This window comes from Myxine glutinosa, chromosome 5 (genome assembly GCF_964187855.1).
Source record: "Myxine glutinosa chromosome 5, kmMyxGlut1.1, whole genome shotgun sequence".
Taxonomy (NCBI): Eukaryota; Metazoa; Chordata; class Myxini; order Myxiniformes; family Myxinidae; genus Myxine; species Myxine glutinosa.
The window spans coordinates 64,616,062-64,628,461 of NC_136265.1; the positions used below are offsets into that span (position 1 = coordinate 64,616,062).

Below are 12,400 nucleotides of genomic sequence, written 5' to 3' on the forward strand. Positions count from 1 at the left end.
GGGACTAAGGATTTTGAGGCAAACACAGAGTTGAGGCATTCGGCTTTGTCACGTGCGATGTCAACTGTGTGGCCATTTGAGGTAAGAGAGGGGATGGAGGGGGAACAAACACCAGAAACGGATTTGACCAGACGCCACCAGGATTTGGAGGAAGGAGACAGGTTTGAGAGTTCATTCTTGAGTGAGGAGAGATAGTGCTTCCTGGCACTCCTGAGGGTAGACACACACTTGTTCCGAGCTTGGTGGAAGGAACTGAGATTGCCTTCAGTTGGATTAGCCTTCCAAGAGGCAAAGGCAAGTTGTTTCAGGGCAACTGCCTCACCACAAGATTCAGTGTACCATGGACGGGAGGAAGGGTAAGACAACTGAAGGCGAGATGGGATAAATCTGTGCATGAGAGAGATCAGTTTGCTTTGGAAGAATTCCCAGGAAGAATTGATGTCAGAGGCAGTGGAGATGGGAGACCAATCCAGACGATTGATGGCTGCTTGAAGACCGTCCCAGTCGGCCTGAGTGAAATGCCAGACTCGTCGACGCTGAGGAGGCTCTCTGAGAATGGCCAGAGAGATGTCCACTTTGACAAGCACATGATCAGAAGAACCGATTGGAGCAGAAGAAGAGCAGCAGACATTAGCAGGGAAGTTTGTCATAACCAAGTCTCGAAGAGAAGATACTCCATTGGCTGAGATCCGGGTCAGGAAATTGACAGATTGTATCATTCCCAGTGAGTCACAGAAGTGAGGGGCCATGACTGGTGAGAGAGGAACCCACACCCAACCAGGTGGCATGATGACAGTTGAAGTCACCACATATGAGGAAGAGAGAGTTGGGATGAGTGGATAGAAGTTGGTCCATGTTGTCAGACAGTGAAATGTCGATGGAGTCATCACTGTTTGGGGGACGGTACAGAACACATATGAACAAAAGGTGGGAGCGGAGAGGAAGCCGTAGCCAGAGGTACTCCTGGGGGTGAGGAGGAAAGAGGGCAGTGCAAGGAGAGTGAGGAAGAGAGTTTTTGATAAAGATAGCCACCCCACCACCAGGCCGAGGCTCAGGTCTATCATACCGGAGGAGGGAGTAACCAGGAAGAGATATTAAGGAATCAGAGACATCTTGAGGGAGGAAAGTCTCTGTTAAGCAGATCAAGTCTGGATTGTCAGAAGCAACCTGTATGGAGAGATCAGTCAGGTTTGAGTGAAGGCCCCGGATGTTTGAGGTCCATACCGTTAATGAAGAGAGAGGGGGAGCATCAGGTACAGGACAGGGGAGGGGAGGAGTAGGGTAAGATGAAGGATGAGAGGGGGAGGTAGGGAGAGCAGTTGATAGTGTGTCAGATATTGCAGAAGAGTTCCAAGAAAGGGAAGGATGAGTAGTATGAAAGGTTTGATGGTGAAGGGATGAGGCACAGTGAGGGGTTGTTTGAGGGGGGGCAGAGGAAAGTAGAAGGTTTGGGGCGGTGGAGGTATGAGATAGAAGGGAGACGAAGTGGGGAGGAGGCAGCTTGGAGGAGGAGGGGGGAGGAGGGAGAATTTGAGAGGAATGGTATGGGGGGAGAATTGAATGGGAGGGGTTGGGGGGTAGTTTTGAAGGGGAGGTGCAAGGTGGGAGTTTTGGAGGGAAGGGGCAAGGGGGAAGTTTAGAAGTGGAGGGACAAGGGAGGAGTTTAGGAGTGTAGGGGCAAGGGGGGGGATTTGGAGGGGAGGGGCAAGGGGGGAGTTTAGGAGGGGAAGGGCAAGGGGGGAGTTCAGGAGTGGAGGGGCAAGGGGGGGATTTGGAGGGGAGGGGCAAGGGGGGATTTTAGGAGGGGAAGGTCAAGGGGGGAGTTTAGGAGTGTAGGTGCAAGGGGTGGGATTTGGATGGGAGGGGCAAGAGGGGAGTTTAGAAAGTGGATGATTAATGAAAGACGAACATTGATAACAAATTGGGTTTGTTGTGATTTTCAAGTTAGCAATCCGATTCAGAACGATGGAGGAGGGATGGAATGAATGTGAATTTAGACCATGTAGTGAGGGAGACGTATAAGATATTGAATTTCCTTTTTTTGAAGTGGAATGAGTTGGAGAGGAAATTGAGAAAAGCCTTTTAAATAGGAAGAGAAACAGCGTGTTGTAATATACCACTGAAATAAACACAGAAGGGGAAAGGTTAAACATATTTAAATAATATTTAAACAGAACTGTGAAATACTTCGCTTATTTTTCAAGATATTCATCTCACAAGGTTCAGACATACATGGCGGCGGCCATCTTGGATTTTGACGTGGTGACCCAATTTTCAACAGCATTCGTCCTTGTGCCTAGATACACCCACACACCAGATTAGAAGTTGGAACTTTGCTTATTTTTCAAGATATTTCGCTCACAAGGTTCAGACATATATATGGTGGCGGCCATCTTGGATTTTGACGTGGCGACCCAATTTTCAATAACCTTCTTCCTTATGCCGAGATACACACACACACCAAATTAGAAGTTGGTACTTCGCTTATTTTTCAAGATATTCAGCTCACAAGGTTCAGACATACATGGCATCAGACATACATGGCGGTGGCCATCTTGGATTTTGACGTGGGTTGCACCCACACACCAAATTCGAATGCGGTCCTTCGCCGACGCACGTACGCACGCACGCCCACACGGGAAAACCATAGTCCCCCTTTCGCTCCGTGGTGCGACGGGGGACAATGAACGAACTACTAACTTCTCATCTGGTGTGTGGGTGTATCTACGCATAAGGAAGAACGCTATTGAAAATTGGGCGCCACGTCAAAATCCAAGATGGCCGCCTTGCATCTTCCACTTTGTCAACTCACCACTTCACCGACGGGGGACCCAGGCGTAACGCTTGTTATTATACTAGCAACGGTACCCGCCCTGTGGGCGGGGCTTCATTTGGGTAGCCCAAATGAAAAGGCAAAATATGAGAAATTGAAGGCTTATTTTATTTAAACGATTTATATAAACATCCGTTAAATCATATCACATGCAAATCATCAAAATCTAAACGGTATTTGTAGAATTTCAATAAAAACTACATCACTGTTCATATTGGTAAATATTATTCCATAGTGTTTGGAAAAACTGGAAAATTGGGAAAACAATATAGCCTATTTTACTCCAGGGGGTTCCCAGGATTACCCACACAAAATTTTGTTGCGATCGGTTCAGCTGTTTTGCGGTACCTGGGAACAGACAGACAGACGGACAGACGGACAGACATTTGGTGAATTCTAGTAAAGACTAGTGAGGTACCCGTGCTACGCACGGGTGGAAGGCCAGAAGCAAACAGACAATGCAGAAATGGCGAATGCTAAAGCATGAAACCAATAAATTCCACATTCCTGTAGCACCTTCAGTCGCATGTCAGACATGGACAGCAAGTTCGTGAAGGACTTCCATAAAAAACATACCCGTTCGCAAACAAACGGGTACGTTTGTTCCATACCCAGTCAATGGCGAATCTGCATGTGGCAATCCACAAATTTCACGTTTAGAAAGTAGAAACCGTCATGGCATTTCTTCATTCACTTGAACTCGAAATCTCTTTTTTCATTCCAAACAGCATAACTCAAATCACAAATTAAATAACATTAATATAAAAAATAAACTTTTAACAACATTCGTAACAAACAAATATTTAAATCCTGATGTGAAGTTCCGTACGGTTGGGTGAATGCAATTACGAATTCAAAATCGTAATTGTATTCACTCCATTCCAATCATCAATTGATACTTTAACAAAATACTGTTTTAAATGACGGTTGTATTGGGATATTATCAAACCAGCTCATTGCCGCAATCTGGCCACTTCCGCTTTGCGGCAGGTTCGTAATGCATCAGGATTTTCCTCAATTCCGCAATGAAATGTTCATGAAATACTGTTCAGCTGTTTTTAATTTTCATGTCATGTTCTTTTAGTGAATTATCGTAGGATTTATCCAGGTGAATCAGGTTTATCGGAGGTGAATTATCCAGGAAATAGTTGCGATCGGTGCAGCCGTTTTTGCGGTACCCGACACAATAACGTTATGCGGGAGTCCAAACCTGAAAATGCTGGAGACCAAAGCTGAAATTGGAAAAAACAATATAGCCTATTTTACTCCAGGGGTCCCAGGATTACCCACCCAAAATATTGTTGCGATCGGTTCAGCCGTTTTTGCGGTACCTGGGAACAGACGGACAGACATTTGGTGAATTATAGTAAGATGTTTTTTGTGTCCGTTTGTTTTTTGTGATTAATGTTAGCTCTTACAAGACCCTCGATCTTGTATACTTACCTAATTAATTAAGCAATCAATTAAATATTTAATTAAGTAATGAATGAATACATACATACATACATTAAAAAACTCCCGAGGCAATCTCCAATTTTGGCGGTTATTGAAGCGTGCGGGACTGAAGAACCACGAAGCATTTATTCTCGTGAACACACGGGTTTATTCCGAATGCAACCAAGAACAATACAACAAAACTGTAACAATAATTATTTACAACTAGCAAAAGTACCCGGCGTTGCTGGGTAACAGAGTCGCTTCCTGATGGGAATATAAATGAAGGAGGGAGGGGAAGGAAGGGGGAGGGAGGGGAAGGAAGGGGGAGGGGGGAAGGAAGGGGGTGTTGGGAAGGAAGGGGGAGGGAGGAAAGGGGAAGGGGTGAGGAGAGGTGGAGGGAAAGGGAAAGAGGGAGGGGGAAGGGTGAGATGGAAATGGTGAGAAGGGAAGGGAGGGGATTGGAGGGGAAGAGGTGGGAGGGGTGGCGAGGAGGGAGTGGGGCAAGGATGGGTGGGGAAGCGAGGAGGGGTAGGAGCAGGGAGGAGAGAGAGAAGGGAAGGAGGGTGGAGCGAGGAAACGGGGTAGGGGGGGGATAGGGGGAAGGGGAGAGTGACTATATATATAGCAGAAAAATGTTAGTTGATGAAAAATTGGGTACGTAAAAACAAAAAGGCAGTCCAAAAAAATTGGTACTCTGTCTACTGTAACGCCATGGCTTGCAAAAGCAGCCTGAATAGTGTTCCCCAAGTAGTGGTTCACCTCGTTAATCATATTCAAAAAGGGTGTTATAACACACCTAAACTTCCCCGTCCTTGTGTTTAAGTACACAGGCATTTCTCACTTCATTTGTACAGCCCTTGCCAAGTGGCTTAAGCACTCCAACGAAATGGGCGATAAGGAACGGCTGGCTTGGCAAGTGATAGCAAGTTGATTGCTTCTGGTTGAAATGACCGAGTAATTTTAAAAACAGATCGATTTCAAGCAGCAAATCATGTGGAAACCACTGAGAGCAGACAAATAAAAAAAAGGTGTTATAACACACCCAAACTTCCCCGGCCTTGTGACTAAAAACAAAAAGGGAGCTCTTTGTTTTGTCAAAGTGACTAAAATCAGATTTTGTCAGATTTCACTCCAGATTTTACATTATTTAGTCGACAGCATCCAATCCTCATATCTGAATCGAGATTTTGATATGCTTCAATTATGTAATGATAATCGATCGTGTTTCCAAGGCAAGGCACGTTTGAGTCGGCCAAAACAAAATGGCGGCTTAAGAACCGAGCGAGGTGCAGTGGGCTGACCAAGATGTCGGGCTGCCATATTGGTAAGTCACCACATCGGTTTTGGAGTTATGGAGGAGACAGACAGACGGATGGACGGACACTGCCTTTTATTATTATAGATAAAATAAGGTGCGGAATGAGAATAAAGAAAATAAATGCTGAGGTAAAAATTATCTTCTCTTCTCCTCCCTCTACCGTTTCACACTCCTTCGGTGCGATAATGGAAAAATTATCCTTTTAGGTGAAGGGAAGCACGGCCACATGCTGACGCACACCAGCACCAGCCTCCATACTGGTACCACACAAAATGCTTTCAATCCAGTCCAGCCAGAGACTCTAGATCTAGAACCTTCCTTCCTTCAAAGCTCCGCTCCTCCAGAGGCTGATCCGTACCTGTGGACACACACACCTTCCCCACCCACAAAACATCAAATGTCACTCCCTCCCCCGCTGCCATTCAGTTTTCCATTTGCAGTACAAGATACTGGGTACCTACACTGCCATGGCCTGCCTACACACAAATCACCGACACAACAACAACAACAACAACAAAAATGCAATTCCTCATTCACAATACACATGATATTTTAACCCTTTCCACCCGAACTGCATGCTTGGGTATCTGACGCTCGCAATCCCGATATGCAAATAATTTTGATCCACGATGCGATCAAAGATGGCCAACGAGCAGCCATTTTAGTTGTAAAAAAAAACAACCTGATATTGCAAACCCCAAGAATCGCTCTGATCCGAGGCTTAACACGCGGGAGATAAAAGTTGGGAAAAACGTCTCATTATGAAAATGGGCTGATCAAAAAGGAATTTCTTCAACCATTTCTCGAACATGCATTTACCGATCTTGTTCAAACTTAGCACACAGATAATGAATGATGGCTTCCATATGCATGTCGTTTTATTTCGAGATGAGCACAAAGGTGGCCAACTGGCGGCGATTGTGTTACTTAAATGTGTCCCCAACCATTTCTCAGATATGCATGGACGAATTTTGTTCACACTTGCCACAAAGACAATACATGATAGTATACATATGCAGAAAATGTTGTTTTGTAATCCAACCAAAGATGGCTGACTGGCAGCCTTTAACTCTGCACAGAAAAATAACTAAAGCCATGGGGATTTTGACATTTCTTCTTTTTTCTCCTTGTTTTTTTGGTATTCATTTTATCTCTTTACCGAAATAACATAAGATCATATTGTTTGCAGATCTGGTTCAGCCAGTGAAGATGGAAGATTTTCAAAGTGACTTCTCTCAGAGTTCCCAGGATGCTTTGAGCAATGAGTGTGTAAAGCAGGAACCTTGTGCTTCTTCTCTCTGGGAGCTGAAGAATGCTCCTAAGATGCATGAAGGTAAGCAGAACCATGCACAGAACACACAGCACAGCTCCACTTGGTTTGGTTGATTATCAATGAAAGGCTTGAATTCAACATCATGTCGAAGGATTGATCAGTTTATACAGTGTGCAGACAGTCAAGCTTGTGTCGCATCAATGGCTCTGACAAATGTCACTTAGGCATCAGGAACTTTGGCTGCTCCAGAAGATCGTCGATCTTACCAAATATGCATTCAATTAACTGTTCTTTTCAATTTCCAAAACCCAAGAATCGTTCCAATCCGAGGCCGAACAAGGCAGCACGCTGGAGGTAAGAGGTGGGAAAACGTCCCTTATAATTAAAATGGGTTTATTAAAAGGGAATACAAGGATAAGGGTGGATGATATGCTGGCATCAAACTGCTCCAGCTGTTAGCTGAAACAAAGAGAGTGGAGACCAATTCTGCCTTTCCAAAGGTCTGACTTCAATCACAACGCGCCAGCCAAACAGTCTGTGCCGATTCCTCCTGAAGCCTCCCTTTTCACCCCCAATTCCATGTTACACTTGTTTATGTAACAAGGACATGTGTTACATTTTAAATACCCAGCACATTTTACGTAACTTTGAGAATTAACGGCACTAAATATACCCAGCACATTTATAATTTAGCAGGAACATTAAGTAAAGGTTTCAGGAAGTTAAAGTGCATGAATCCGCACTGTCACAAATTATGAAAACTCCAATTTATCATTTGGATTTACGAGGATAAGTCCAAGTTTGAAAAGTTAATTTTCTGATATCAAGCCAATGAAAACCAAAGAAAATCCGAAGAAACCACCTTTACTGCAGCATGCTGGAAAATGCAAATGCACCCCATTTAATAAGATCATTCAACTGAGCTTGCCTTGGCCTTTGGCTCATTGGGACGTTTTATTTCTGTTTATCTTGCGTGTGTAGCAGAAAGTGGGGTGACACAATTGGTTCACTCAATCTGTCTGACAGATGTCACTGTCAGTCTGTGTTTGAGGAACAACTTACTTTCATTTTAATTCATACTTTGAATATTGTAAAACACGAATCGGAATATGAACGTGCAGCTTCGCAGTGTATTGGCTCTAAATTTGGCAAATATGACGGATTGTTGTCTTGAGTGTGCATGCATATTGCATACTTGCTATAAAGGAATTGCTTCAGTCTGTCTATTAGTCTGGCAATCAAACAAATTTGAAAATCCTTCCAAACACGAAACTTAATGTGTTTATGAACGTCATAAAAAGACACAAACTACAGGCATGTACAACTAATTTCACGTGTTAAGTAAGGCGGTAAACTTCTGATTCATTGGTTTGTTTTGGGTTTTTTTTTGACCTCGTTGCTGTCGCTGTATCAACAAAGCCGTACATCAGCCGGCATGTTGCTGTAGTTGTATACCCCGGACAGTTGTGTTTAACAAGCCCGCAGCACAGAGACAGCCAATCGATCTCGTAAGAGCGACCCAGAAATCCCCCACATCCAGGATGGTGTACCCCCACCTTCACAAATTCATGGCCACAACAGAGTTAGAGAGAGAGGTAGAGAGAGCGGGAGAGAGATTTTAGTGGCCATCTTGGATTTTGCCAGCCTTCTTGGGATTTGGGTATTTACATTAAATATAAATATTATTTTGTGATAAAAATGTATTCCCTGACTGGCATCGTTTAATTTTAAAATAGATGAAAAAAAGACATGAACCACGTATGGTACGTCAGGGCCAATTTATATTCTGGCAGCAGCTATATTGGTTTATAGCACGGAGCCAAACAAGTTAGCAATCTTGAAAGGATAACTGCCACCCATTTTGTTCAGCACCCTTCATTTATATAGAAACCACCTCTACATCTCAAAGCATTTTTGTGACGGGTCCTACACATTGATCCTCTACTTTCGGTTCCGCCTTGTCACAGATGAGCAGAGACAAAGGACCAGTTTGTGATGGAAATGGAGTACTATTCATTATGCTTTTTAAAAATGATGATGTTTCACAGCAATAGTGATTTATTGATGGTTTTCTGAATTGTCTTTGCAGAGAAGCAATTGAAAATGGTTTCTTATTCCAAGCCAAGTTCCCAGTTGTTTGAAAGTGAAGTTTCCTTCAATGAAAATATGACACAGACTCGTCAGGAAGTCAACAAAGAGAGCAATGTTGTGTTGACGAAGAAAAATTGTAGTACGCCATTCAAGAAAATTGAAAGGAACGGGAAGCCACACAAGTCTTTGACTTGCAAGAAAAGAACTAGCTCATTAAAAAATTTTAACAGATGTCAAGCAAAACACAGACGTGAGATGTCATACAAGTGCAATGTGTGTGGTAAAGAATTTTCTTGGTTAGCATCTTGGAAATATCATACAGTAAAACACACAGGACAGAAGCCTTATAAATGTCCTGTGTGCAGCAAGGATTTCACTTGTTCATCACATTTACAAACTCATCGAAGTATACACACAGGAAAGAAACCATATAAATGCCCTGTGTGCAGCAAGGATTTTGCTTGTTCATCATACTTACAAACTCATCAACGAATACACATAGGAGAGAATCCCTTCATGTGTTCTGTGTGCAACAAAGCGTTTCCTTTTGCATCACGTTTGAAAACACATCAACGGATGCACACGGGAGAGAAACCTTTCAAGTGCACTGTGTGCAACAATGAATTTTCTTGGTTATCATCCTTGAATCATCATAAAGTAAAACACACAGGAGAGAAGCATTATAAATGTCCTGTGTGCAGCAAGGATTTTGCTCATTCATCATCTTTAAAAGCACATCAAAAGCTACACACAGGAAAGAAGCCTTATAAATGTCCTGTGTGCAGCAAGGACTTTGCTTGTTCATCATATTTGCAAACACATCAAAAGATACATACAGGCGAGAGGCCTTATAAATGTCCTGTATGCAGCAAGGATTTTGCTCATTCATCACATTTACAAACACATCGAAAGTTACACACAGGACAGAAACCTTATAAATGTCCTGTGTGCAGCAAGGATTTTGCTTGTTCATCATATTTACAAACACATCAAAAGATACACACAGAAGAGAAGCCTTATAAATGTCCTGTGTGCAGCAAAGATTTTGCCTGTTCATCATATTTACAAATACATAATAAGATACACACAGGAGTGAAGCCTTATAAATGTCCTGTGTGTGGCAAGGCATTTCCTCGTTCATCAACTTTACGAACGCATCAAAAGATACACACAGGAGTGAAGCAGTACAAGTGCTATGAATGCCTCAAGACTTTTATTAATCTCTCAAAGTTGAAGCGGCATCAAAGAATACACACAGGAGAGAAAAACTAATGGAGTATGTGAAAACTTCAACAGACTATCATATGAGATTTGTACACAAGCAAGAAAACAACAAATCAGAAAAGGTATCCTTAATCCTTTTAGCAACAAACTTCCAAAAACAAGTGCCAGTGCAGGATACTACATATGAAAAGGAAAGAGAAACAAATACAGCCCCAATGATCGCAAAGAAGAAAAGGGAAAACTACAAAAATAAATATCAGCAGATATACTCTGACAAATGGGAGAATGACAAAAGAGCAGAAAGATAATAAAAAATTTTTTAAAAAAAGCTCGACATTGCATGGTTGGACAAGGAAGGCTCAGGCTGAGAAGAGGTCAAATTAATTGGGATGGAGAATGAGTCCAAGGACACTACACTAATGGCTTTTAGTAAAGATTTAAGTAGGATTGAGCCAATCGTAAAAACTTCAGGTTTTGTGTGGTAGAAACAGAAAGTACCAGTCACCTCCATTGGGGATGTAAAAAAACTCGTATCGGAAACAGTTGAACACAGAATGACATGACAGGGTCTATAAAGTAATCCACTGTGGCACATCTGTAAACATTTCAACATTCTGGTTCTAGAACAATCATGGAAATACAAACAGAACAATCATCTTTCTCTTTTCCCGGATGCACGTGGCACCAGCCACTGGAGAGTTGCGAAGTCACCGTTAAGGTTCTGAGGGTGGGTTTGTCATATTGGGGAAATTGGGATTTATACGTGCTGTACATATTTGTGAATATACCTGCAATTGTTTCTCCCATTGTAAAATTTGCCTGATTTGTGTGTACTAAAAGCCCTTTTCTTATGAAACTGTGTGCTGATTTATTCGGGCAGTTTTGATTGCGGCATGGGATAAATGAGGGTCAATCTTGGTTGGTAAGCGCTTGAAGTGGTTACGTAACAAGTGGATCCGCTCGGCCAACTAGTTAAGATTGGTCACATAATCATTGGCACGGTAGCCACTCATGCTTTTTTGTCTATAGTGTCGAGCAATTCACTCAATTTTTTCCGATAATAATTTTAATATAACAGAGTTGTCATTTACACATACATTTGTGGAGAGAGAAATAAAATCAGTCTCTCTCTCGAAATGCTCAGTCCGTATTATTATTATTTTTTGGTATACAGGATCGAGGCTCGTGAAAGAGCTAACATTTATCACACAAAAAAAATCAAACACACACAGTGTATATAATAAGGGGAGCGGTAGACAAGATGGGGAGAGAAGGGGAAGCACACAAACACAACATTTGAGAGCAGTGACACCGGGAGATCTGTGGGAGGGAGAGGGCTTGGGGGGAGGAGGCGTGGGAGAGGTATAAAACACAAAGACACTGCAAGGACTTCCAGGAAAGAAGTTGGTATTTCAAAAATACCAACTTTCACCTGAGTGTATTCTTATATACACTCAGGGTGACGTTCTATTGTCTGAGAAAGTTAAGAAAAACAGATGGGAAGGCTGAGAAAGACGAGATGTTCCCACAGCTAAAGAGAATATTCTCACTCAGATCAAAGAGGAACAAAGTTAAACCAACAATTCATATCATTCATATGGTATGACAACTGACAATATTCAACTTTTCAAAGCAAAGTACAAAGAAACACTTCCGGCGGAAAGGTTATCAGGGATATATATGTACAGCATTCAGATCCGATAATAGTGCAGGTTCCACCCTGCGCTGTGAGAATCAGGTTCAAGGCAATGCGATTTTGCATAGTTACTGTTCGAAAGGGTACGGGTGTATGGGAGGGTACGGGAGCAGAAAAAGTGGAGCATGAAAGTTATAAGGCAGCCAAGAAGGCTTTTTTTTCTTTTTTTTTGTATACTGAATCGAGGCTCGTGAAAGAGCTAACATTTATTTCACAAACAAATCAACCAGACAAACAAAATATACAAAAAGAGGGAGCGGAAGACAAGATGGGGAGAGAAGGGGAAGCACACAACCACAACATTTGAGAGCAGGGAGAAGTGTGGGAGGGAGAGGGCTTGGGGGCAGGAGGCGTGGGAAGGGGAGGGGGGGGGGGGAGAGGTATAAAACACACAAGGGGACCGAAATTAGCAGGGGTAGAAAAGATCAAGGTTTTGGATGGGGGAGGATAAGAGATGGTGGTGAACAGCTGTTTTAAAGACCTGGAGGGTGGAGTGGGATTGAAGAGAGTGAGGGAGTTTGTTCCAGA

At 42.8% G+C, this 12,400-nt stretch overlaps 1 protein-coding gene across 1 annotated transcript; it reads left to right on the plus strand.

The window, feature by feature from the left end:
- Positions 1–6,761: 6,761 nt before the first annotated feature.
- LOC137414611 (uncharacterized) lies at positions 6,762–11,032 on the plus strand. The gene is made up of 2 exons (XM_068100107.2): positions 6,762–6,921; positions 8,951–11,032. The coding sequence occupies exons 1-2, from the start codon at positions 6,798–6,800 to the stop codon at positions 10,222–10,224; spliced, it is 1,398 nt and encodes a 465-aa protein (XP_067956208.2). The 5' UTR covers positions 6,762–6,797; the 3' UTR covers positions 10,225–11,032.
- The last annotated feature ends 1,368 nt before the right edge of the window (positions 11,033–12,400 follow it).

Bases quoted from the DNA above. Each gene is read 5' to 3' on its own strand.
- LOC137414611 (XM_068100107.2), top strand. From the start codon at position 6,798: ATGGAAGATTTTCAAAGTGACTTCTCTCAGAGTTCCCAGGATGCTTTG. The intron at 6,922-8,950 runs GTAAGCAGAACC...TTGTCTTTGCAG, and splicing joins TGCTCCTAAGATGCATGAAG to AGAAGCAATTGAAAATGGTT.